This window comes from Monocercomonoides exilis (genome assembly GCF_001643675.1).
Source record: "Monocercomonoides exilis strain PA203 chromosome Unknown scaffold4-2303458, whole genome shotgun sequence".
Taxonomy (NCBI): domain Eukaryota; phylum Preaxostyla; order Oxymonadida; family Polymastigidae; genus Monocercomonoides; species Monocercomonoides exilis.
In genome coordinates this window covers 1,339,660-1,364,578 of record NW_027150549.1, presented here as the reverse complement: position 1 = coordinate 1,364,578, position 24,919 = coordinate 1,339,660, and the positions used below count along the sequence as shown (strand labels likewise).

The following is a 24,919-nucleotide window of genomic DNA, read 5'->3' as shown; positions in this document are numbered from 1 at the left end:
ACTTCTCAAGAATGCAAAAAGAAAAAGGGGTTTCAGAAAGTCTGATGTTGCCACGAGACGAACATTATCCTCAGAAAAGTGAATTGGGAAAATAAAAGCAGAAGATAAAATATGTATTCAAAGTGAATGAAATTAGAAATAGCAACAACAGAAAAAAGTTCTGAAAAAAAATAAATAAACAAAAAGGATTAAAAACGGTGCTTATCTTTTAATAGAACAGATATCCTTTATTCATTTCTGTGAAATCAAATAAATACAGTTTTTGGTGATGAAAAATAATTCTGCTTAATTTCCATATTCGCTGCTAACAGAGAACCGGTTCAATTTGCATGTAAAAAATTCAGCAATCTTATAAAATTACTTTTCTCTCTCTCTCTCTTTCTCTCTTTGAAACAAATTCATTTTTTAGAATACAATCCCATATCCTCAGTGGGATATCTCTCTAATTCCTAGTTCCTTTCAACTGATTCAGCATCTTCATCAACTGTTCGTTATGCTCCTTCAACCTCTCATTTTCGTCCTCTTTCATCTTCAGCATCCTCTGCAGCTGTGCAACTTGCCCTCTCTCTCCTTCTCCTCTTCCCCCTTCTCTTCCTCTTTCTTCTTGTTCTGCTCTCTTTTTCTCTGCATATCCGTACGGGAAATGGCCCAGAACTTCAATCACCATCAAGTGCGACTGGAAAAACTGCGCTGTCTCATCGTCAAACTGAGGAAACTCCGTCTTCAGCTTCCACGTCAGCTTCACATCCTTCTCGTTTATGCTTTCACACTGGGAATTATTGTTTTTCAAATGGATGAAAGATATGATTGTAATCAAATAAATAATTAACAGCAAAAGATTCAACAATAAATTTTAAATGATATTTAAAAGAAAAGAAAAAAAAATCAAAAATGACACAACTTACTCCTCTGCTAAGCATCACAATTCGACGAATGTTACATATTCATTCACACCTTCACAACTCTCTGGACACCATCAGGGAAAGCAAAGCGAACAGACACGTCTTCCAACCCTTTTAAGTCTTCATTGTCGAGCCTTATCGAAGACAAATCAAGCCTCACAACAATGCTGCTCCCTTTGATCGCGTTCAGATCGACTCTTCTCTCTTTCTTCTTCTTGTTCGGCCCAGCTGCCACTTCCACGCTCATCACAGGCACATTCTCTTCTTCGTCTCTTGCTGCATACGACCCTTCTTGTCCATAGCTGTGCTTCTGCGTCATCTTCATAGACATCGTGAGAATACCTGCATTGCGTTTCTCTTCTAAAATCACATTAAAATTTGATTTTCAAATAAATAAATAAATAAAGAAGAAGAAGAAGAAGAAGAAGAAGAAGAAATCATATAAATATTTACACAACTACAACAAAAACAATAACACATACTTTGCTCCTTCTCATCTTTCTTCCCCACTTGCTTCTTGTTCTTCTTGTTCTTCTTCTTCATTTCAGCCTCCAGCCCAGGCACCACAAACCCCTCAGGCTCCACAATGAAGAACGAGCCCGAGACAAACCCTGTTCGCAGCAGCAGCCGCAGCGGGAGTGTCATCTTTCCCAGCAGAAAGTCCTGCGGCGGCTTGAAAAACGGATCTTCGCAGAGCGACAGGTTCACATCCACACTGTCCAGAACAGGATCTTCTGCATCGTCTCCGTCCTCCACAAGCACTGCTTCCCCGTCGGAGTCACTGTCTTCGCTCTCGTCTTCGCTTTCGTCCTCACTTTCGGCTTCGGCATCGAAACGCACCGAATCGCTGTTCAAGCAGCATTCTTCTTCTGCTTCAACTTCTTCTTCTCCTCCTCCTCGTCCTCTCTCGCCAAACTTTCCACATCGCTTCTGCTTCTTTTCTTTCTTTTTGATCCTCAACAAGTCAAAGATCTGCTGTGGAACCGACCGAATCGTAAACTTCTCCACAACTGGGACACTCGACATCGCCAGCTTCGCCGCAGACGGAAGCGGCACACGCTGTGCTGGATAGGACAACCCCATCTGCGATGCTGGCGGCTCAGCCAAATACGCTCTGTCTGCTGGATATGCCAGCGCACCTGGTCCGCTTTGTGGTGGCTGCTGCTGATGCTGCTGAGGAGGAGGAGGAGGACTCATCTGCCCTGGGCGCTGGGCAGGGAATGAGCTGCACATGTCTGTTCTCTGCTCTTGTGGTGCTTGTCTTCTGTCTTCTTGTCCACACCCTTGTTCTCTCCTGTGCCTGTCCCTCCTCTCCTTCTCCTTCTTGATGAGCTGCTGCTTCACATGCAGCATCTCCCGCATCAGTGGCAGCCGCGATTCAAGCTCTGCCACCCCCCACTCTTGCACTTCCCCAACCTCATGCGAGTTCACCCTCACCCGCGCATTCAGCCCGCCTTCCACAATGTCCATGCCGTAGTTCACCTTCCGCCCCATCTTCGCCGCCAGCTCGTTTGCCTCGTCGATCATCGAGTCGATCTGCACGAGATTCTGCAGCGAAGACCCGCCTTTGTGGTACTCGGCAACTGACTGGCACTTGCCCCGTGCCACAGCCAGCTCTGCATCGATCACTGAATAGAACGTCTCTTCTGCGGAGAGAGATAACTCGTCTTCGACTGATCGCTCTGAAGAAGAAGAGGAAGAAGAAGAAGAGGAAGAATCAGATGATGATGACGATGAAGCAGAAGCAGAGGCAGAAGCAGAAGCCGAAGCAGATTCAGCTGCTGGTGAAGTAGAAGCAGCAGTAGCGTCTGGGTGCAGAAAGCGCAGGATCACCGACCAGCCAATGATGAGTCTGTCTCCGTGGTTAAGCTGTCTCTTCTGTGTAACCCATTCGCCATTCACCAGAACACGCTGCCCGTCGGCAGGAACAAGCCAGCAGACGCTCCTTCGCTTCTTGCTCCACTCGAATGTGCAGTGCAAAGGTGCGACTCCTAATGAGTTCACGACGATTTTCTTGCTTGGCGCTGGAAGAGATAAAATATGGGAGTATTAAAAGAAAATTAATGAATAACGATAGTAATGAAGTTAGTTAAGTTCACAATAAAAGAATACGAAAGAAAGAAAATATAAAATAAATAAAATCATATCAATTCAAAATTAATTTTTATTCCAACATAATTTCTCGTTCTCACTCCCTCCTCCCTCCTTCACACCTCCTCCAGCACTCGCCAAATCCTCCTTTGTGCTCCCGAGCTTCGTCACGCCGTCACTCAGGAAATACACCAGACATCCATCCTGGTCTCTGCAAGGCGCCAAATTGCGCAGCTGCGGGCAGTCCTTCATCCGCAGCGCGTCTGCCATCTCATTCAAAGAGATGCCCAAGTCTTCCAAGTATTCTTCCCTCTTCTTCTTCATCATCTCTGCTCGCGCCACTTTCTCCTCCACCGTCTCTGTCAGGTCAATCAGCCGCTTCTGCGCCACCGCCAGCTCGTCCGACAGCTTCTCTGCCATCTCCTTCGCCTCGTCGATCTCTTCCTGCTTCTTGTTCAGCTCGTCTTCCACTCGCCTGTCCTCCTTCTGCTTCGCCTTCAGCTGCTCCATCTGCCCTTCCAGCGCAGCCAGCGCCGCCGCGTGTGCAGCTGCTTTCTCTGCCAGCTGCTCTTTCTCTGCTGCTGTCGTCGTCTGCACCACACTCAGCGCTTTTTCCTGCTCCGCCAGGCGCTCTTTCTCCTTCGCCAGCTGCTGCTCCAGCTCGGCATTCGCCTTTTGCGACTCCACCAGCTCCAGCCGCTTTGCCTCGAGCTCTGCTTCAAGCTCGTTCTGGCGCGCTTCGGCGGCGGCTTGCAGAGAGGCGAGTGTGTCGGCATCAATGGCATTCTCAGTGGATGAGGATGAAGATGAGGCAGAAGCAGAGGAAGAGGAAGAGGAAGAAGAAGAAGCTGATGATTGCTCAGAAACAACAGGAAGGCCATTTGAATTGACTGCACCACTGCTAAGACTTCCGCCTGCTGCCTGGAGCTGAGCCTTCAGCATGGCCACTTCTTCCTGAAGAGACTTGATCAGCTTGTCTGTCTCACTTTCGTTCACAACTGGCTTGTTCTTGATCTGCTTGGCACGGTCGGCGTATTGAAGTGTTGAAAGACCTTCAAATAAAAAAATTAATGAAAGAAAAGAAAAGAAAAGAAAAGAAAAGAAAAGAAAAGAAAAGAAAAGAAAAAGATGTTAAGAAGAAATTATTTGAAAGAGATTATATTAAAAATAAATAAATTGAAGAGTCAATTGAAAGAAATTTATGTATGAAAAGAAACAGATAAAGAAAGATTGAAGTTGTGAATTGAAATACATTTTCTTTTCTAAGCTTAAGAATGGTTCAACATTCCATTTTGATTGCTTTCACAACCATTTTTTCAATAAAAAAATAAAGCTTACAATAATTTCCTATTTCTAAATCCCTTTCATTTCACTCTCCTCTCTCCTCCTCCTTCTCCTTCTCCCCCTCTTTCTTCCCCTCATTCTCCCCCTCTCCGGCTCACTAAAAGCACACTTTCGTCGTAGTTGGATGACGCAGGCGACATGGCAGCGATCATAATGGTCTTGCTATTCCCGCCAAGTGACTCCTGCAGCAGCCTCGTGAGGATGGAGTCTCTGTAAGGCACAAACGTGTTCTTCCCTTTCGCCTGGTCAGCCAGCGCCGCTATCACATTGCCCAGCGCTAGGCGCACCACAGCAGTGTCGGAGAAGCCATGCAAGAGAAAGAAATGGTGTTATTAATGAATTAATTTTTGAATAAAAAATATAATCATAATGTTAAAATAATTTTATTCAATGGAATTTTGAATGAAATTGAAATAACCTGATAAGCTTTTATTTATTGAGCATGCTTCTTGAAGAACTTGGCCAGTGGCTCCTGTTTTTGATTGCCTTTCGCTTCCAGCCAAATCAACAAGATTCACTTTTGATTCTTTTTGCGTTTTCTTTCCACTTATAATCTAGTCAGAAAAGACATTGTTATTGAAACATTCAACAGGATAAAAACAACATTGAACATAAAAATTTCAAAATTGAAGGAACTTTTGTATTTCAAACCTCGCACCGAGTGAAATATATTGTTAAGACAGAATGTGATCTTGAACTTGTCGCGTTCATTTGAGTTGCAGCAACGGTTCTTGCTTTGTTTCCATCGCTAAGCAGCTTGTCAACGTCTGCATATGACATCACGTTTGGCTCAAATGCATTTTCCACATATATTCCCTTTGTAGTAGACTCCCTAATTTTAATTGTTTTTGAAGTTTTCGGATCCAAAAGATCTGATAATTTCTCGTTGTAAATTTCCAAATATGAGCATCTTACATCATATGATACTGTATCAGAAGATGTGGATTCAATTCTTTTAAACATTTCTTCACATCCACGAGGAATGATGCCTCGATCTTCCTGTGGGGTTGAATTTCCAGTCATTGAATAAGATTTTCCCGAGCCTGTCTGACCATACGCAAAAAGCGTACAATTATAGCCAGACCAACAATTTTCAAGATAAAGAAGTCCTAGGTCATTATAAACATCCTTTGAAAAAGAAAATTGAAGTTAAAGAAAAGATAATTAAAAAACAAAAAATACGAACTATTTGTTGAGTAGTTGGGCCATAAACATAATCATATGCAAATGTTTTTGATTTTCCACTTATTAAATAAATAAAATGCGAGCAATTGAATTCCACAGAAAAATATTAACGAAAAAACTTCTCTTTAATAAAAATAAAAAGCAGTACGTTTCTGGATCCTTTATTGATATTGAATTTCCCGTTATTGTCTGTATTTCGGTACATTTTTCAGATTTTTCTTTACTGTTCAAGGGGCGCACACGAATTGCAACTAAAACTGAATCGGACATTCTGAAAAAAATTGAAAGCCCCTTAATTTTAAACAACGGAAAATCTATTATAAAAGTGGAAAAATAAAGAAAACAAATAAAAATTTGTGATTGATGAGAATTGGGAGATTTTATTTATTTATTTATTCTCTTGTGGAAAAACTCAAATAACCTCCATTGAAATATGAACAACAACTGATATTTTCTCAGAGAAACGAAAAAACAAGCACAGGAAAAACAAATAATTGTTAACTTCCGATAAAAATATATGCTCAAATTTCTATACGTTAAAACGATGAGTTTAAATTCGTTTATCTATACCAGTATTGAAATAATTTCCAAATTGCATTGTTTCTTCGATTTGAAATGAAAAGAATATTATGAAAATACTATCATCAATGTACATCTATTTCTGAATCACAGACGTATGCGAATATTTTTGGATCATTTTTTGATGCAAAATGTGTCATTTGTTTCAAACAAAGTAATTTTCAAGGTAATAAATTGTTAAAAAGATAATTTTTCTACAGTAAAGAAAAAAGAAATTTTATATAAGTAGATAATAACAATAGCAGATGTGTTTTGGATTGCGCAGTTCAAAATTCAGGTCTTGTAAGAATTCTGAAAAAAAGAAAGAAAAATGTAAGAATATCTTTTTGCTTCTTTCAATAGTTAACATAACATAGACATTTCCATATGATAATTTTAAATCTTGAGAAATTCTTCTTGACTCAAAATCAATAAATTTAAAAGATTCCATGATGTGTTGCTTTAGGAATATTCCATGGTGAAAATCTGCAAGATATAGAATAAAATCACATTTTCTTTAAAACAAAATTTCACCATTTATTTCACTGAGCAACATCCTTAACAAATGCTTTTTTAAATAATTGTTGATCAAATTATTTTCCTGATCTGACTAATAAGTTGTTATTCTAGAGTTCAATTTTTTCTATTAATATAGAAGAAATGTCCCTGGAATATAATGAGGAAGAAGAAAAAGGAGATGATTCAATTGCAGGAGCTAAAGTTATATCTTTTGACACTGAATTAAACTTGACCGAAGAGGAAAAAGCACGATTAATTTTTCACAGGTTTGGAAATATTTATGTTGTTGCAATTTGATACTAATTATTAAATAAATTACTTTGCCTTTTTTATAGCTTTGCAAATCTGATAAATGTTCTTCTGGGTATGAATAATAATATATTTTTATCAAATAATTTATTCTCATTTTTTGTTTTTAGATGCTGTTGGGAAGTGTCGTGTCGCTCTAAATATGGTGGATGATGGAGGTTGGTTAAGCTTTTTTCGAATATAAAATGTAACCAATTCAAAATAAATATCTATTTAGTTTTTGAAGAAACATTAAGAATTGTTACCGAAATTGGCAAATCACTTTCTTCAATTTCAGTATGTGATTACACCCTTTTTGATAAATTCATTTTAATGATTTTCTTTTTTACATTTAAATTTTCAGAATACAATTGCACTTCTTTTTAAACTTCCAATTCTCAAAACAAAAATTGTTCAGGAAATTGATCAAGCAAAAAAGACATTCACTGAATATGAACAAAAACAAATGGCTATATCAGGATCTTCGTTTACACCGATTTCAAAAGCATTTTGGAAAGATATCAGATGGATTGAAAATAATCTTCTTCCAATTGTTGAAATCAGGACTAAAGAACTTACTCAGCGTCTAACACTTCCTGGAGATGCGTGGGTTATGTACAAAACTGAAACACTTCGCAAAAACATGGAAACTGTTCTTCTTGCTGTTGCCAAAGGAACTATTATGGTCTCTGGAATTGTTTTTCGTGAAGAAGATCGAAAAGTTGCAACTGACATGCTTGTTGACTTAGAGTTTCGCGGTGTACAAGAAGGTTCAATACATCTTCCTCCCGTGTTTCAAGATGTTATGCGAGATCTGATTATGAATGCAAGGAAATATTCTTTGCCTGGAGCTACAATAAAAGCAAGAATGATTAATGATGGAACAAAGCTGATGATAGAAGTGAAAGATAATGGACTAGGCATTGAAGAGTCAGAAATCACTCACATCATCGAATACGGTGTTCGAGGAAGCAATGTTGCGCATAGAAGAACTCTTGGAGGAGGATTTGGCTTGACAAAAGCATACTTCTTCACGAAGCAGTTCAACGGGACATTTACTGTTGCTTCTGGAATTGGTGTTGGCTCTACTTTTACTCTTCTAATTCCGTGCCCTTCGTCTTTTAGGTTGATGCTGCCAGCCGGGACGCATCCTCACACAAGCGTTATAGATAAAACAAATGCAAGATCAGCCTCGGCTGAAGTGAAAAGGAAAGATATTCCTGTTGAAAAATCTGCATTTGCTTCTACTCCAAAAGATAATCAGATGGAAAGGAGGAGAGCGATGAACCAGAAACACTCCTCATCGGCAACGTCTTCAGCAACTCCATCGTCATCTACTCATATGCCTTCTTCTCCATTATCCACTTCTTATACTTAATTATTCGATTAAAAATATAATAGTCTTTTGAAAAAGAAAATGTTATTTCAAAAAAGGAGAAGTTTAATAGGAGTTTTTGGCGGCTTTTACAGATGATTCATTTGCTTTTGAGAGCATAATTACAAATTTGAATTTGTATTATTTTAATTTATAATGAACTTATCATTTCATTTGCTGTTTATTTTGGTAATGTCTTTTTTATATTTCTTTAAAATTTTAAATGTCAGCTTGTTTTTTATAAATGTTCTTTAATTGACATACATTTTTTCTTATAACTTGTAACATTTGTCTAATTTCATACAAATTACCGAACAAATAAAGGAATCAGATAATATGATACAAACTTTCATTTTTTTTATTTTGAAGGGAAATTTGAATATTTATCAATGAATGTGATAACTTTTTGAAATCAAAACATTTATTGGGAACAAATAATAATTTTTCATTTTTTAAATAATGATAACTGATTTTCAAAAAGCAGTTTTTTTCTTTTTTCTTTTTTTCTTTCTTTCTTTCTTTCTTTTTTTTTTTTTTTTTTTTTTTTTTTTTTTTTTTTTTTTTTTTTTTTTTTTTTTTTTTTTACTTGTTTGTTTGTTTGTTTGTTTATCTTTAACTCAAAGGATATGAAACAAATACAACGAAGTTTCAAAATTGCAAATATTATTTATTTTTAACTAGTTTTTCGATTGTTTTTCATATTTCATCGTTTTTATCAAAAAATTTGTAAAACTTAAAATTCTTTGCGATACAATGTTTAATGGATATTTAAAGTGATTCGTATGAAAAGTGAATAACTAACGTAAAGCATTCACCACGTTCAAATAAGGTGAAATGTTGTTGCTGAAGTTGCATCGATCATTTTTTGATTATTTCATTTAAGCTCATTTCATTTTTGATTCGATTTAATGTGACGAATTAACAAAAACTGCATTGTTTTTTATCATATTATCAAATCGATTTAAAACTTAAATCTTAATGTAATACAATAATTCAGAAAACTTATATTTTTCCTTTTTTTTGATAAAAACGATGAAATATGAAAAACAATCGAAAAACTAGTTAAAAATAAATAATATTTGCAATTTTGAAACTTCGTTGTATTTGTTTCATATCCTTTGAGTTAAAGATAAACAAACAAACAAACAAACAAACAAACAAACAAACAAACAAACAAAAAAAAAAAAAAGATAGTCCAAGTGGACAAAACAAATGATCAAAAATAAATTAAAAATTCCCAGGATCTTCATCAAAAACAAAAATTGACAAGAAAATATTTTTGTATGAACATTAAATACGTATTCATACCTTATGCAATATGCTTTTGCTATTTTTTGTTTTTATTTATTGAGAAATTCCAATTTAAAAAATGTTCGGATAAAAAATTGTCCGGATAAAATAATCACCCTATTAATTCCGAATATGAATTATTTTTTTCCCCCGAATTTGAATTATTTTTGGGCGTATCCATTCTAAATATTCGATCTGAACCTGAATAAACCATAAAATATTCTCAATAAAAATAAATCTTTCTTTGATTCTTTTCCTTCAATATCTTCTCATTTTCATTTTTCTTTTCTCAAAGGTCGAACACAAACAACGTTAAGATTCTTGTTGGTTCAAGTTTTCCATTTGACCTTTTGAACAAAAAAATAAATGATATGCATTCTTTATTTCACATTCTTCCAATTTCAATTTGCGCTTGCTCCAATATCAAGTTTCAACACACCATCAAATACCACATCCGAATGTTTAGTTCCCCACCATTCTTGTATTGCCTTCATAAAAAAACATGAACCAAGCGAAAAATTCGAAGAAAGAGAACATCTAAAATTTTCATCAATTCAGTCTCGTTCTTTCGCAAACAATCCCAACGCCCATGAGGCTTCAAGCGTTCTTTCATCATCCATCAGCACAATTAATTCTTCATTGGATGCGTCACAAACAATTCTTCTTCAACAGGGAGATAATTCTTTATTTTCCATTGTGCAAGGATCGGAGTGCACTGTTCACAGTTGCATGTTGATTTTGTCCAATTGGAGTACTGCACCATTTTGTTCGATATCCAGCGAGCTTGAACTGTCCAACATCTCCATCTCCAATTTTGGAAAACAAAATATCATTCGAAATAGCATTGCAGAATTGCACAATGAAAGCTCACTCCGCATGCATTCTTCTGCGTTTTCTTCTCTTGCTGTTCAAACAGTTTATCCACTTGCTGCTTCGGGAAACATTGACAATTTTTTCATGATGGAATGCGCCTTTCGAAACATTAGCCATCGCAGTCCCAACACCGTTAACAAACAATTTTTCCTGAAGACAAGAGAGAGTTCCGTTGCTGGGTGCGAAGTTTCAAGGGTGGAGAACCCATTCTGCTCTGTGCTCATAATTGGCAGGCCACTATCGTCATTTGTTTGTCGCAATACATCCTTTTCTGCTTGCACAGTTACCGAACACAACAGACGAGTATTTGACAGCTCCGACGGAGATGTTGTGATCGAGCAGACAACATTCAATGTCGAAAGTAAACAGTCTAACGGGGGAACAATCTATGCATCTGGAACAAAATCATTCACAATCAGAGAGTGCTTCTTTGACAGATGCAACAACACACATCCAGAAGGATATGGAAATGTTTTGCATTTAACTGATGTCGGGCCATTGTTGATTCAAAGGTGTTCTGTTGAAAAATGTGTTGCAGTGGGTCGAGAAGGATTTATGAGAACAGTCAATAACATGTATTCTGTGAGTGTTACTGATCTTAATGCATCTCAATGCGAAGCTGGTCTCCGAGGCGTTGGAATTATTTATGGATCGACATCTCCTGTGATTTGTTCGCGCTTAAGGATGATTCAAAGCGAAAGCAGGGGAGGTGAAGCGGGTGCATTGATGTTATATCAAACTTTTTTTTCAATGACTGCTACTGAATTATTGTGTGATTCGAACTTTGCAGCCTCTTTCGGAGGGGCAATATTCGTGTGCAAGGATCATGAAGGTTCTGTAACTGCACCGATGTTTTCTTACTGTTTCTTTGAAAACAACTCAGCATCAAATGGAAACGATATTGTTTTTACAGAGCATTATCATAATCTCATTGACTCATCTTGTATTCTATTTTGCTTTTCGTTGAGCAAACAAAACAGAGTTTGGATGTGCACACAAGGATACCGTGCTTGCACAAATGGAGAAGAACGAAATTCTCTCCTTCCCAATCCATCTGGAACTGTTATTCATGTGGATCCAATGCGAGAGTCTGGAGATGTGGCGGGATGTGGTGATATTTCAAATGAATGCAGCACACTGGGCTTTTCATGCAAGCAGTGGATAAACTCATATCATCTTTCAGTCAAACTCTATTCTGGAAAATATGCAGAGGACTCAATTTCACTTGCTTTTCAGAACATAGTCATTGAAAAGAACACTTCTTCATCGAGCATAACAATCCACACAATACCATCAAGCAGCGCATTTTGCACTCTTCTTGGTGGATCGTTGGACATGCGCGGAATGCAGATTGTTCACAGCTCGACATCTTCCTCAGATAAATGCCTATTTGCTGAGAACAGCGAGGATTCTGTGCTTGCACTGCATGAATGCTCATTGAAGGCTGACTCAACTTCAGCTGCATTCAACAAACCGTTCTTTTTGCTGACAAAGGGTGAAGCTTCTCTCGAAAGTTGTGAGATATCTTCTGTGCTTTTTGAGAGCACATCGTTGTTTGCAACAGAGCAGCAGGCGCATCTTGTGCTGAGCAATGTGAAGATATCGATGGTCAGCCGCAGGACAGGCGATGGCTCAGTATTCAGCAAGGCTGTCCAGGCAGAAGAGAACTTTGTGCTTTCGAATGTTTCTTTGGAGAACTGCAAGTGCTTCGACGGAAATGGAGGAGCGCTGTATCTGGAGCTGAACGCACACAGCACAGCACAGGTTGGGGTGGATTCTGGCTGCCTGTTCGACACATGCACTGTTCCTGCAGACAGCCAGAAGAAGAGGAAAGGCGGGGCAATCTATCTTTGCCTTAGGGAAGGAGCTGGAGACTTCCAGCTCAAATCAGTTCAGTTTTCTGGGTGCAACGGCTGGAAAGGGAAGAATGTTTTTATTGAAAGTGCAGAACTGCTCAGAACAGCAAACACAAACACAATTGGCTTTCATCCAGTGATTGGGATTGGCATCACAGATTTTGATGAGCTGAGCGGGATGGAAAATGGGGATGAGTCAGTTATTTTCCCGCTTGCTCTGTTTCTGAGGAACTTCACTTCTCCCGCTTATGTGTCTGGACAGATCACTGATAACAACTATCGCCTCTGCGGATACAGCGACTATCCGTGCCAGAGCGTGGAAGGCGCTTCAGCTGCGCGATTTGCAAACACAAAGAGAAATATTCGCCTTCTGCCTTCCTTCTCCTTCCGAACAGAAACACTCCTCGACAGTCAATCGTATGCGTTTGATGCTGAAGAAGACAGCATGCCCATCAATGTTGGCTCCTCGCAAGCGAAAGTGAGTGAGGGGCTTCTGATCAATTCTGTGGAAACAAGTTTCAGCAGAATCAAGTTTGTGCTCGAGGCATCTTTGAATGGGAGGAACGCCTTTATCCTCTCGAATGCCAATGTGCTGTCGATGACTGACTGCGCGGCTGTGCCAGCTGCTTCGGGTGCTTCTGTTTCGTATTGCCTTGTGAAGATCACAAGTGGAAAACTGTTAGTAACCCGCTTTGCTGCTCCTCTTGCACAGAAGCTGAGTTTTGGCAATGCGCCGTTTGTTGCCATCAGCGGAAGCGCCTCTGCAGATTTCGACGCTTTGGATGCAAATGGAATGACGACCACTGGCAGCGATGGACTGATATCTGTTGACTCGACAGGCACCACAACCATCAAAAGCAGCACATTCCATAGCTCAAATCTCACCAGCTCTGCATTTGTTGCCAGCTCCTCAGGAACATATTCGCTGACGGCAAAGAACACCACTTTTGAAGAGATCAAAAGAACAGCAGGAGACGGTTCGTGTGTGTTTCTGAACACCAGAAGCGGCTTTGCGAGCTCGTTCACAGCAAGCAACTGCACATTCACAAAATGCACAGTGACTGAAAATGGCAAAGGAGGTGGAGCCATTGGGCTTCACATCAGCAGCCAATCAGCACTCACACTCGAGTCATCTGCATTCACATCGTGCCAGGCTCCAAAGCCAAGTGCAGGCTCAAAAGGGAAGGGAGGCGCCGTTCTCATTGATTTCTCTGAAGTCAACACCAGATATCTTCTCGCAAATACCCTGATCTTTGCATCAAACACAGCTGAGCATGGCAATGATTTGTTTGTGTCCTCTGTCGATCTGGCATCCAGCATCACCACAGCTGCCTTCCAGTTCTTCCTTCAAGATGCGCCATTTGCTGCTGAAAGCTGTGCTGGAATCGATTCCCAATGGCCGAGTGTTGCTATCCCTCTTGTGTTTTATCTGCTGCCTCGTGAGTCAGATGTGCATGTGCTTTCAGAAGGAAACGATGTGTCTGCATGCGGATTCGCAGATTATGGGTGCCAGACGATTGCCTTTGCACTGACGCAGCGAACAGACGAGTCAGGAGAACTGATTGTGCATCCAGTCTATGCACTCAGCGAGACAATCACCCTCTCAGGTGCCAACGAGATCACCTTTGAAGGCACAGTGGCAGAAACAAGGATGAGGATGATTGGCACCCAGACAGGAGCAGCAGAGGCGATGATAAGAATGGAGCAAGCATCAACATGGAAACATCTCGCGTTTTGCCTGCAGCCAACCATCCCCAGCCCTCAATCATCGGTGTTTCTTGTGTGCAGCACAAATGCGATGCTCAATCTGGAGGAATGCTCAATACTGGCTGAACAAGGTGAAGAAAAATGCGCTTTTGGGTTTTTGACTGTTGCTGAAGGCTCGTTTGCAATGACCCGATTCACAGTGAACTCAATCGGGTTTCAGTCAGCCGAGATGGTGAAAGTGTGCAGCAAAGGGAGTGGAGCAATTGAGTTATGCACATGGACAAATGTCACATCTGCTGTTGAGACAGGAATCATCGCATACTCCTCAGCCGGCACATTGAGCATGCACAACACAACAATCAGCCAGTCTGCCTTTTCATGCTGCTCGTTTGTGGAAGACAAGCGTGGCAAAAGTCTGGTTGCTGAAAACAATACTTTTTCAGGGATCACCAAAAACGAAGGGAACGGAAGCGTGATCAAGGCAGACATTGGTGAAAACGAGTCACTGGAATTGAACGATGTCTCAGTTGACAGCTGTTCTTCGGTGATGGGATGTGGTGGAGGGGTGTATATCAGCACAAGCTCCACTGCCAAAGTTCGGATTGGCAAGGAAGGCACAGCCACAAGATTTGCCAGGTGCAGTGCAAAAGGCACCTTGCCAAAATGTGGATTTGGGGGAGGAGTATTTCTGAAGTGTGCAGACTGGCTGGCTGATCTTGTCCTCACAGCTGTTTCCTTTGGAACAGATGGAGACAGCGCAAGCAATGAAGCAGAGGGAGGAGGAAGCAATGTGTTTGTTGAAGGACACAGCCTGGACAAAATCGTCACCAATCAGTCATTCAAGTTCAATATCGACAAAGAGTCAACAGCTGAGTTTGGGAAGCTGTGTGGGTTTGAAGATGGGAATGTTTCGTATGCCATTCCTTTGGTTGTGTTTCTGCTGACGTTTGAGCCACCTGCAATCGCGGGAGGAAACACTGGATTTGACTATCGGATGTGCGGCGTTTCGATATACCCCTGTGCAACAATCCCCTTTGCGATCTCCAAGCGCTTTCCAGCATCCAATTCATCTGGCGCATCCATCAGGCTGACAGCAGACTTTTCCTTCAAGGATGCCATATCTTTTGACACACAGCCAACCGAAGTGACTGTTGAGCAGATTGGAGGCATAATTGATGTGAGGAGTGATGGAATGGGAGAAGGTGCTGGATTGTTGTGCTCTTCAGTGAATGTGAAGTTCAGCGAAATTGTGTTTGGACTGCCAGGATCATTCGACGAGCCCTCACGCACTTCTCTGTTTCTGTGCTTGTCAGCCACGCTCACCATTCACAGATGCGAGTTCCAGAACAGCAGCAGCTCGGCTGTTGAGTACAGGATCATCTTTGTGACAAATGGGAAAGTGGAATTGAATGGATGCAAAATGAAGGACTTTGCAATGGGAAATGCTGGGATTATTGCACTTGATGGAAGTGATGCTGAGTGTGCGATTGAGGGAATGGAAGCATCCAAGCTGAGCAGAGAAGGAGAAGGAGCGCTGCTTTTGGCTGTGAGAGGGAAAAAATTGGGAATTGAGAACAGCAGCATCGAAAATTCTACGATGGCTAACAGCAGCCACATTGCAATTTATTCACTGGCAAATGGTCTTGTGAAGAATGTGACATTTTCGAATCTGAGCAGAACAAATGGGGATGGAGGAGTGATTGTGGGTGAATTGGGTGCTGGCGAGGTGTTGGGCGTGGAGAACTGCTCATTCAAGCTGTGTGGATGCTATTCGGCAAGAACGATTGGAGGGTGTGTGCTGATGGATGTGGAAGAAGGGGGCACATTCCGTTTCGAGAGAAACAAAGTGGAGTTCTGCATTGTGTCCAGCGGAGATGGGTATGGAGGAGGGCTGTTCCTCACGTTTGCCTCTTCCCATCTCGATTACTCGATGAGGAACAACACCTTCGAGAACAACGGAGCATTGCGCGGGAAGGATGCGTATGTTGTCTGCGAAGAGCCAGGGGCAGCAATCCTTCTGATGTATTGGAATGGGTCAGCTTCTGAAGACAATGCCCCTGACCGCCTGTGGGTGCGCAGTCTGTCTGAGCCTGCAGACGGAGGTGCCACAATGATCGATTATCTGTTCCCTCCACCGACTTCGTTTGTGTTTGTGGATGGCGGTGCCTCGGCTGTTGAGAACTGCGGATCGAAGCGGAACCCATGCACCTCAGTGGAACTGGGCTTCCAGAAAATGGACTCTTCCCACACAATCATCCAGCTCGAAGGAAACACCCCCATCGATTCTGTTGTGAACAGGCACAGAGTCTCACTCACCATCCAAAGCAATGCCACAACAAAAGCAATGATATTTGGAACCAGCGGAAAGTTCGAGCTGGTTGAAGGAAGTCGCTCAACCACTCTCACATTTTCCAGACTGGGATTTGTGCTTCCATCGTCTCCCAATCCTTCACCAGAAATGAGTTCGCTTGTGGAAGTCAGCATTGGTCAATGCTCATTTCTGGATTGCACATTTGAACAAGGAAGCAGCAGCAATTCCAACCCTTCGAAATGGATTGTTTCAGGAGTGGGCGGAGTTGTGCACTTTGACTCCTGCACTTTCAGCAATATTCCATTTCAGGCAGCTGGTGTTGTTTTGATTGATGGAGCATCGCTTCTGTTGGAGGCATGCAGCTTTTCTTCAATCTCTTCTGATGCACGAAAGGGATTGATAACTGGAAGCGGGAATTGCGATATAACGCTGAAGGATACAGGATTTGAGAATTGCGAGACGACAAATGGACACATGCTGGAGATGACTCGACCGAAGTCTGTTGAAATCTCAGGGGCATGCACATTCGAAGGATGCACTTCGACAGAAGGGGATGGAGAGGCTCTTTGTTGTGTTCTGGAGGGAGAAGGATCTTTGGTGATGAACAAAACATCAATTGTGTCTTGTGGAGTGAATGCGGTTAATGGGAGAGGAGGAGGAATCTATCTCGATTTGAAGGAGAATGTCAATGTCTTTTTGTTTTCTGATTTAACATTCAGCAGAAATGAGGCATTTGAAGGGAAAGACATGTTTGTGAGAAGCGCTGATTTGAACGCGTCAATCATTCCATCTCTGTTTGATTTCGAGTATTTTGGAGCAGACGGAGAGACAAAAGTCGATCTGAAAGGAAGAGACGAAACACATTTTGTGAGCGTTTCAGCAGATCTGCTGTATTTTTTGGTGAAATATTCTTCATCGACGATAAGCGTTGGATCGGCTGGAATCGACTTTATTGGGTGTGGAAAGGCAGAAACACCTTGCCACTCGTTGTGGCGGGGCATCAACAACTTGCAAGCATCTGAAGTTTCTCAATCATGCTTTGTTGAAATTCTGGATGAAGTGACAATTGATGAGTGCTTTGAGATTGGCCTTTCTCAGCTCAGCATTGGATTGCCTGCAGCAGCTGCTTCACCTGCATTTGCCAAACTGTCGATTTCTCAAACAACAGGCGGATCGAGCCAGTCGATTTTCAGCTCGAACAATTCGCTTTCGTTTTGTTCTGTGCAGTTCCATCTGCCTGCGTTCTTCTCAAATGGACAGTCTTCTGTTGTTTCGTCGTCTGACGGATATCTCACCTTCAACTCAACCTCGTTCCATTCGGATGCCACTTCTGTGCTGGAATATGTTCTGCTGTCGAATAAAGGAGGAACAGCTGAGCTGTTGAATGTGTCTGTTTCTTCGTTGGTGTTTGTGAACTGCCCCTTCGCACTTTCGTCTTATGCCACGCTCGAGGAGTGCTGCTTCCACAACATTTGCTCTCCCACAGGCACAGAAGGCGGTGCAATGTCTGTCTGTCTGGAGCGATCAGACCTGCTGCGCATGAAGAGCTGCCGAGCTGAGCTGTGCAAATGCTCCACAGGAAGAGGCAGAGGAGGGTTTTTGCATATCGACTGCTCGAAGTCTGCAGCAGCAAAACCCTTCCGATTCGAAGGCAACATGGCGTTCGAAGCAAACGATGCTCAGCAAGGCAGAAACATGTTTATTGTTTCTGAGAACTTGAACTCGTCAGTCTCTTTGGCAACATTTGCCTTCTCATTCGAGGCGATGAAGAGCGACAGCAACACATTTGTGGGGAAAGAGGGAGAAGATGAATTGTGGGATTTGTTCCGATATTTGGTTCCGTATTCGGCTGCAACAATCCATCTATCAGACGCTGGGACAGATGTGATGAGATGCGGAAGCGCAGATGATCCATGCTGCTCGTTCTGGAAAGGGATGCAGCAGATCAGCAGCGAGGCCTCGCCAAAGCTCATCTCCATCACCAAATCCACTGAAGTTGCCAACACCTTCACTCTCTCCAACTTCACCATCCAATCCAGCTTGTTGGCGGAAGATGAGATGGCCACCTCCAAACTTTCTTTTGGAGAAAAGGCGGGAGATTCCATGGATCCATTCTTCCGATGTGCAGATGAGCTGATGCTGAAATGTGTCTCCCTGATCATCTCGTCTTCATTCAACAACTCTGCATCAGCTTTGGTTCAGTGCGAGGGCGGGGTGCTGAGTTTGGCGCAGTGTGTGTTTGGAACAGAAGCAGGGCTGGGTGGAATGCGGCAGAGCAGGTGCAGTTTTGTTGCTTGCCTGAAAGGGAAACTTTCGCTTGTGGACGTGTCAGTGGAGTCGGCTAGCATCTCGAAAAGCGCGATTGTTGTGGGCTCGGCTGTTTGCGAGATCATCAACTTCACATGCTCGTTTGTGAATATTTCAGATGGAGGTGTTCTGGAAGTTGTGGAAGTGATTGAATTAGTAAAGGGAGTGAATGCATATGAGAAGAGCAGAATAACGGTGACTTCATCAGCAATAGCATCTGTGACCAGAACAGACAACGGAGCAGCAGTGATTGACAGCAACACAGAAAGCGGTGTGGTTGTGGTTGATGTGAACAGCTCAACAATCAGCGACTGCAAGGCAGGGCAAAGCCAAAAAGGAGGCGCAGTGTTTGTCAAGCTGACCGGAGATGGCTCTTTTTCTGTTGTGAAGTCGGCAATACTGCGCTGCTGCTGCTCGGATGAAGGGAAGGGCGGGGCGTTTTATGTTGATTCCATGGGGAATGGAGCACTTCATCTCCTGTTCCAGAGCGTGTCGTTCACAGGAAACACAGCAAAGGTGGGGAACGACATCTTTGTCTCGTGCCACAGCATCTCGGCACAGATCAACGAAACACAGTTCAGGTTCGATCTGCGGGAAGGGGTGTATGTGAGGCAGAATGCGATTTATGGGATCGACACAACAGATCACACCACCGACACCAATCTGATGGACTTCATCACAATCTACCAGGCTGACACCGTTGTTGCCTGCTCGCTCCCCGAGAGCAGAGGAAGGAACGAGCGGCAGTGCGGCACACATCTCCTGCCCTGCCTCTCGCTCGATTATGCCATTGCTCATGTCACTGCCGATTTCGAATCTCGCCTCGTGGTTGAAGGTGCCTCGGTCATCGAAGACGAGCTGACGCTGGACAGCCTTCTGCTTGCCTCGCGATCCAAGTCTGTGAGCACCATCTCAATCTCTTCGCTTGCAACGCAAGGCAGCGAGGCTGTGATCACCACACTCAACACAGTTGCCATCACCAATCTGTGCTTTGTGTTTGGACACCAGTTTTCGTCTTCCCACTCCTCCTTCATCTCTCCAGGCTCGGGTGTTGTCGAGCTGACAAACTGCTCCTTTTCGTCTGATTCAGTTCTTCCGCTGTTTCCGCTTCTATGTTTCAGCAAAGGGGATGGCGTGCTGAATGGCTGCCTGTTCTCCTCCCTCTCCCTCAAATCTTCTGTTGTGATTGCATCCTCATCGTGTTCGGTTGCCATCACCTCCACCAGATTCACCTCCATATCCTCAGCAGGCAGTGTGATATCCTGCGAGAACAGCAGAGATGCAGCCATTTCACACACCACATTCACAAACAACACCCTTTCTTCATCTTCTACAAGTTCCTCGACAACTCTATCCGCAGCCTCTGTTGGTCGTCTAACCCTTGCAAACTGTTCGATGAGCGGATGGCCTTCCATGCTCAAAAGAGGGATTCTTGCCAAACTGTCACTGTGCAACAATGTGATGTTTGATCAGTGCTATTTTGAAGCGATCGTGGAAGATAAAATAAGCAGCAGAAGGAATTTCTCTCCACAAGAGCTGTGCAGATGGAATGGATCTCTTGTGGAGATTGCGAGCAGCACAGCAGCGATGAAAGACACCTCCTTTGCCAACTCGCCTGAAGGAGGCCTGTCTGTGTGTGGAGGGAGTGCAACCATCGAGAAAGGAGAGTTTGCGAACAATAATCCATCAATCGAAGGATACCCATCAGCAAGAAGAAACATTGTGTGTGGAGATGCAGGATCGCTGGATGTGATGAGTTTGAAAGGCGGAGATGGGGTGCTGCCCAACACCTCGATGTGGATTCTGAATGAAGGGTGCACTGTGGGAGGGATGGCTGAAGAAAGAAATTCTGTTTTCTTTATTCCGCAGCTGGATGGTGTGGAGGCTGAAGATGATGGAGGCGAGACAACATTGAAGTTCCACGGATCGCTTCTCTTGCCGTGCAACCTGTGGTTCCAGATGGCAACCACCGTTGGGTCAGCCTCGTCGATGGCAGCTCACCAGTTCGAGGCAGACGGATTTGCAGGTGAGGGCGAGGCTGTGGGGGTGCTGCCATCAGGCGCCATCCGCTCGGCTCCAGAAGAGGCAGAAGTGTCTGTGTGCATTCTGTTTGGAAGAATAGACTCTCCTTCATCAACCGAATCGTTTGTTCTGAAGAACAGAAGTGAATCTGAAATAAAAGGAGATGGAAGAATTGTTGAGGGAGGAAAAGAAGGGAAATCATCCTCTTCAACAGTTATTATAATTGTTTTGGTCGTGATTTTGTTGATTGTTCTTATTGCATCCATTCTTGTAACAATACGATGGAGAAAACAAAAAAGAAGGACAGAAGAGCTGGAGGTGATTGTGGAAGACACAGTGAAGAAGGACCCAAAAGCATTTGAGATGGTGACGATGGAGATGTCGCCAGAGGAGCAGTGGAGGAAAGCAGAGAGGGAAGCAGAGAAGAAGAATGAAGAGAGGATAAAGAAGAGAGTATATGCGAAAAGCTTGGGGCATTCCGAGTCATCGGAGCATTTGCTGAGTGAGAGTGGTTCGACAGAATATATTTTGGGAAGAGACTCAGACAAGATTCCTGAATGGATGCTGGAGAAGGTTGACGAAAAAGAAGAGGAGGAAACAAGAAAGCGAACACCATCACCATCCATCTCATCCACTTCAACAACTGATTCAGATTCCACTTTTGTTCGGAGAGAGGATCTGTGCCCCACAACTTCATCCATGTCGAATCTGGTAGATGCAATGGCCTGCTCATCTCCTCATGAGAAGCTGATTGTAGATTTGAGGGATTCATTGTTCATGCTGCTTCATGGAAGGAATGAGAAAAAAGAGATGGCAATTGGCACCTTTCAGGAGAGAGAATATACAGCTGTCCAAATCCTGTTCTGGGTGGCCAATCTTGCGCTCCACTCCTTTGATGAAATGGACAATCCACTCTCTTCTCTTGCCAATCTGAGTCCTCACATTGTATTGTTCTCCGAGCACATGGTCATTTGCATTGCGATGCACTCCGACTTCTCTTCTGATGATTCGGACTCATCATCCATCTCTTCATCAACTGTTGTGACATCAGCCAGTGATGATAATGACAGCGGTTCTCTGCCCTCATCAGCCTTTGAGGATGAGGACGATTACAAAAAAGAGTGTCTGAGGTGGAAGGCACCCGAGCTGTTGATCAACAAGAAGATGGGGGCAACAAAGGAAACTGTTGCCTTTTCAATTGGAATGATTCTGTGGGAGTGCTTGACGCTGAAGATCCCGTTTGGAGAGTATGAGGCAGAGGTGGCTGGACAGAAGATTGTGAATGGAGAGAGGCCAAAAATCGAAGCAATCCAAAAACAAACGCTGAAAGCAATCATAAAAGGATGCATCGCAGGCGAAGCACCAGAGAGATATTCCTTGTCTGCACTGAAGCGCGAATTCATCCAGCTCTTTCCGCCAGGAGCTGTGATGCTCACAATATCTGATGCAGTAGATTATGACGAACCATCTGCTCAAGATCAAACGCAATACAGGACTGGCCCAGAAAGCCAAAGCATTGTCAATCCCTGAATGGATACATACACATATTCCAGAAAGTTGTGCACTTCTTCTGATATCCTCACAGAATTTGCATCACCAACATGAACTATCGCAAAGGATGGTGCACGAAGCACGAAGCATGAATTACGAAGGATGTTGAAGGCATTTTATTTCTTGCAAGATTTCCGTTTATCCTCTTTTCGCAATTATGTATTCTTCTTCTTTTGTTTTTTTTAATATATTTTCATATCACCAGATTTTGTATTTGCCTTTTTCCGAAACACATAGTTCAGCATCGAATGGACTGCAAATCTGCAAAATCCCAGATTATTTCTCTTTTTCATTTGCATTCAAAACTTTAAAAATGTTCATCAACTGATGCCGCAATACTGCCAATAGGAAGACGACTGCAATCATAAGAATAAATAATAAAGCAATATGTTTCATGCTATTACAGTACGCAGCGTCCAATGCAATTGTCTTTCCATCTCCATAAGAATGGCATGATGCAGAATACAAATCTCCATTGCTGTTCGTTCGCTTGTCTGCTCCTTTGATCTAATTGCTTCAGAATACTCGATAATGCGGTAGTAAGAAAAAAACTTTCGAGATGGCCTCTTTGTGGAAGGCATTGCTATGCTTTCTCATCATCGAATTAAAAAAAGCTCAAATCACAAAGGGGCACCAAATAAAGAGAAGCATGACGTAGAAATGCTCTGCACGGAAGAAGAAACAAAGTCCATTCTTTTTGCATTCGGCTGCACTTTCGAAACAATGGAGAAAAAAATTACTTGTTTCCATTTTGCATAAATGTATCGCAACGCCCACTTCAGAAGCAAATCCATTGCCATTTAATAGATTTTCATGCCCTCACTCAAGAATCTCGAGAATTTCGCTTCCTTTTTCCCCCCCTCAACTCCACAAATGTTTCCATTAGCAGCTCTTATCCCTCACAATTCCTTCTTCTCCTATTGTCCATTCTTTTGCAAAATCTTCGGTTCTCTCCTATTCCTGCCACTTTAGCCACAAATAGCCTCGGTAATTCTTCTCTAAAAGACAAGACAAAACAAAACAAAATAAAGGCATCCTCCTTTTTTTGTTTTGTTTTGTTGACTGAAATGAAAGCAACCTGTCGAAGCATTGGCAAATGTCGAAAAGCCATCATTTGCGTGATAAAGGCACTAATATCTCTAATCCGCTTGGAAATAAAAAAGATGAAGATGAATCCGGAGCAAGTGACTCCTGGAAAACACCACCAGTAAACTTCGCATTATCTTTGCAAGTTTTTCATAGAAAACTGAAAAAAATAACAATTTATACAATTAGAACGCTCAGATGCCAACGAAGATACAGAAAGCGAACCTGTAAATGATGACAATGAATAATTTTTGCTGATGCCCTTGACTTCGTGGCTTTAATGAAGCAATTCAAAGCAAAAGCTGTGCGCTCGATTGAGCTCTTATCAACGAAAAAGAAGATACCCAACCACGAGGCAGCCGTGGACACGAAAAAAACAAAGAAATGACATTGCTGGAAAATAGGTAATTCTTGTATATCCCTTGGGTGAATAATGAATTCCAAAATACCTTTCTAAGGCTGAAAATAAGAGAAAATAAGCTGCACATGGCATAAATGCCGATTCTGTGAACTGATGATGCTTCCCAACAAATTTAGTTCTGAGCACTGCAACAAGCATCTGGAGCAGATTTTGTTGATAAAACATCACAAATAAAAAGCCAGAACACGAATGGAAAATATGCGCACAAACCTCCTGAGCAAAAAATAATACAGTGACCAACACACACCAAGTCTTTGAATGGAACGAAAAATAAAAAAGGATAGACAAGAAGAAAATAAAATAAAAAAAAAAATAAAACGATAAAGAAAACGAATAACAACCGCAATAATAACAAAAAATACCTTTTCAACAAAAAAATTGTTTGAAGCACGCCAAATGCAGTCAATTATCTTGCAGTGAATTCTGCTGGCACATCAAAGGATAAATAAAAATCAAATAATAATTGCAAAGACGCAAAGAGCACGAGTTTTATTATTATCATGCAGATAAATAAATGCCTCCTTTTTTTCTTGATGTTTCTGCCAAAAACTCATGCATTACGTTCCGCAAATATTCGTTGAACTTTTGCCCCTGCCAATGCAGATTGCATGAACAACGGATTCAATCCCGGAGCACGGCTGCAATTTTCGAGGCCTGGGGCTCTTGCCACAAATTGGAACCTCTTCCAGAACATCAAATTCGAAAAAAGAAAGGAAGGAAGGAAGGAAACATCCAATTTCTAATATGATCGCAAAAAGATGCATTTCGAACATATAGATCCGACACATTTCGTGCATTAGCTGCCTGCAAATTATCCGGCTCCACCATGTTCGTATTATCTTCCTCTGCTTCCATCTTCGAAGCCTCCTTGAATTTTTGAGTCGGTCCATTCCGCTCCATCCCTGCCTTAAAGTCGCTCAAATCGCTTTTCAGATTCTGTCCATTCAATAAGATCAAAAAAAAAATATGTTGCTGCATTCACGGCCTTGTCTTCTGCAGACACGCTGAGACACATCTCCATCATGGCCCCTGCCTCCCTGTTAAATCTGCTATATTTGCCATATCGCTTTGCTTTCATTTCATAAGTTTGACGTGGTGCTAAAAGTGGTTGCCCAAAAATAACTGCACGAAAAATGATGTTTTCAAGAATATACAAGCTCCGTGCAGCCACGCTTCGCACAGCCCCAGCCTGCGCTCTTGCTCAGTAAAAATCAAGCGTTTTCATCTTGTCCC

The 24,919-nt window shown here is 42.2% G+C and overlaps 3 protein-coding genes across 3 annotated transcripts; 2 read left to right on the top strand and 1 right to left on the bottom strand.

Annotated features, from left to right (window-relative positions):
• Window positions 1-22: 22 nt before the first annotated feature.
• Window positions 23-5,949, bottom strand: MONOS_13602 (kinesin 3; the record flags this gene model as incomplete). Its single annotated transcript, XM_067866318.1, has 10 exons — window positions 23-769; window positions 955-1,262; window positions 1,385-2,926; window positions 3,116-4,045; window positions 4,447-4,614; window positions 4,756-4,891; window positions 4,989-5,465; window positions 5,524-5,581; window positions 5,671-5,813; window positions 5,944-5,949. 10 exons carry the CDS (start codon window positions 5,947-5,949, stop codon window positions 443-445), a joined length of 4,095 nt encoding a protein of 1,364 aa, XP_067734769.1. The 3' UTR covers window positions 23-442.
• Window positions 5,950-6,695: 746 nt separating this feature from the next.
• Window positions 6,696-8,602, top strand: MONOS_13603 (putative histidine kinase). Its single transcript, XM_067866319.1, has 5 exons — window positions 6,696-6,865; window positions 6,935-6,963; window positions 7,019-7,066; window positions 7,126-7,184; window positions 7,252-8,602. The coding sequence occupies exons 1-5, from the start codon at window positions 6,741-6,743 to the stop codon at window positions 8,263-8,265; spliced, it is 1,275 nt and encodes a 424-aa protein (XP_067734768.1). The 5' UTR covers window positions 6,696-6,740; the 3' UTR covers window positions 8,266-8,602.
• A 1,316-nt stretch (window positions 8,603-9,918) lies between these two features.
• MONOS_13604fu16485 (uncharacterized protein) lies at window positions 9,919-22,435 on the top strand (the record flags this gene model as incomplete). Its single annotated transcript, XM_067866320.1, has 1 exon — window positions 9,919-22,435. One exon carries the CDS (start codon window positions 9,919-9,921, stop codon window positions 22,156-22,158), a length of 12,240 nt encoding a protein of 4,079 aa, XP_067734767.1. The 3' UTR covers window positions 22,159-22,435.
• Between the last annotated feature and the right edge of the window lie 2,484 nt (window positions 22,436-24,919).

Excerpts from the sequence above, each read along its gene's own strand:
- MONOS_13603 (XM_067866319.1), top strand. The coding sequence starts at position 6,741 with ATGTCCCTGGAATATAATGAGGAAGAAGAAAAAGGAGATGATTCAATT. Across the intron at positions 6,866-6,934 it reads GCACGATTAATTTTTCACAG|CTTTGCAAATCTGATAAATG; the intron begins GTTTGGAAATAT and ends CCTTTTTTATAG. Across the intron at positions 7,185-7,251 it reads AATCACTTTCTTCAATTTCA|AATACAATTGCACTTCTTTT; the intron begins GTATGTGATTAC and ends TTAAATTTTCAG.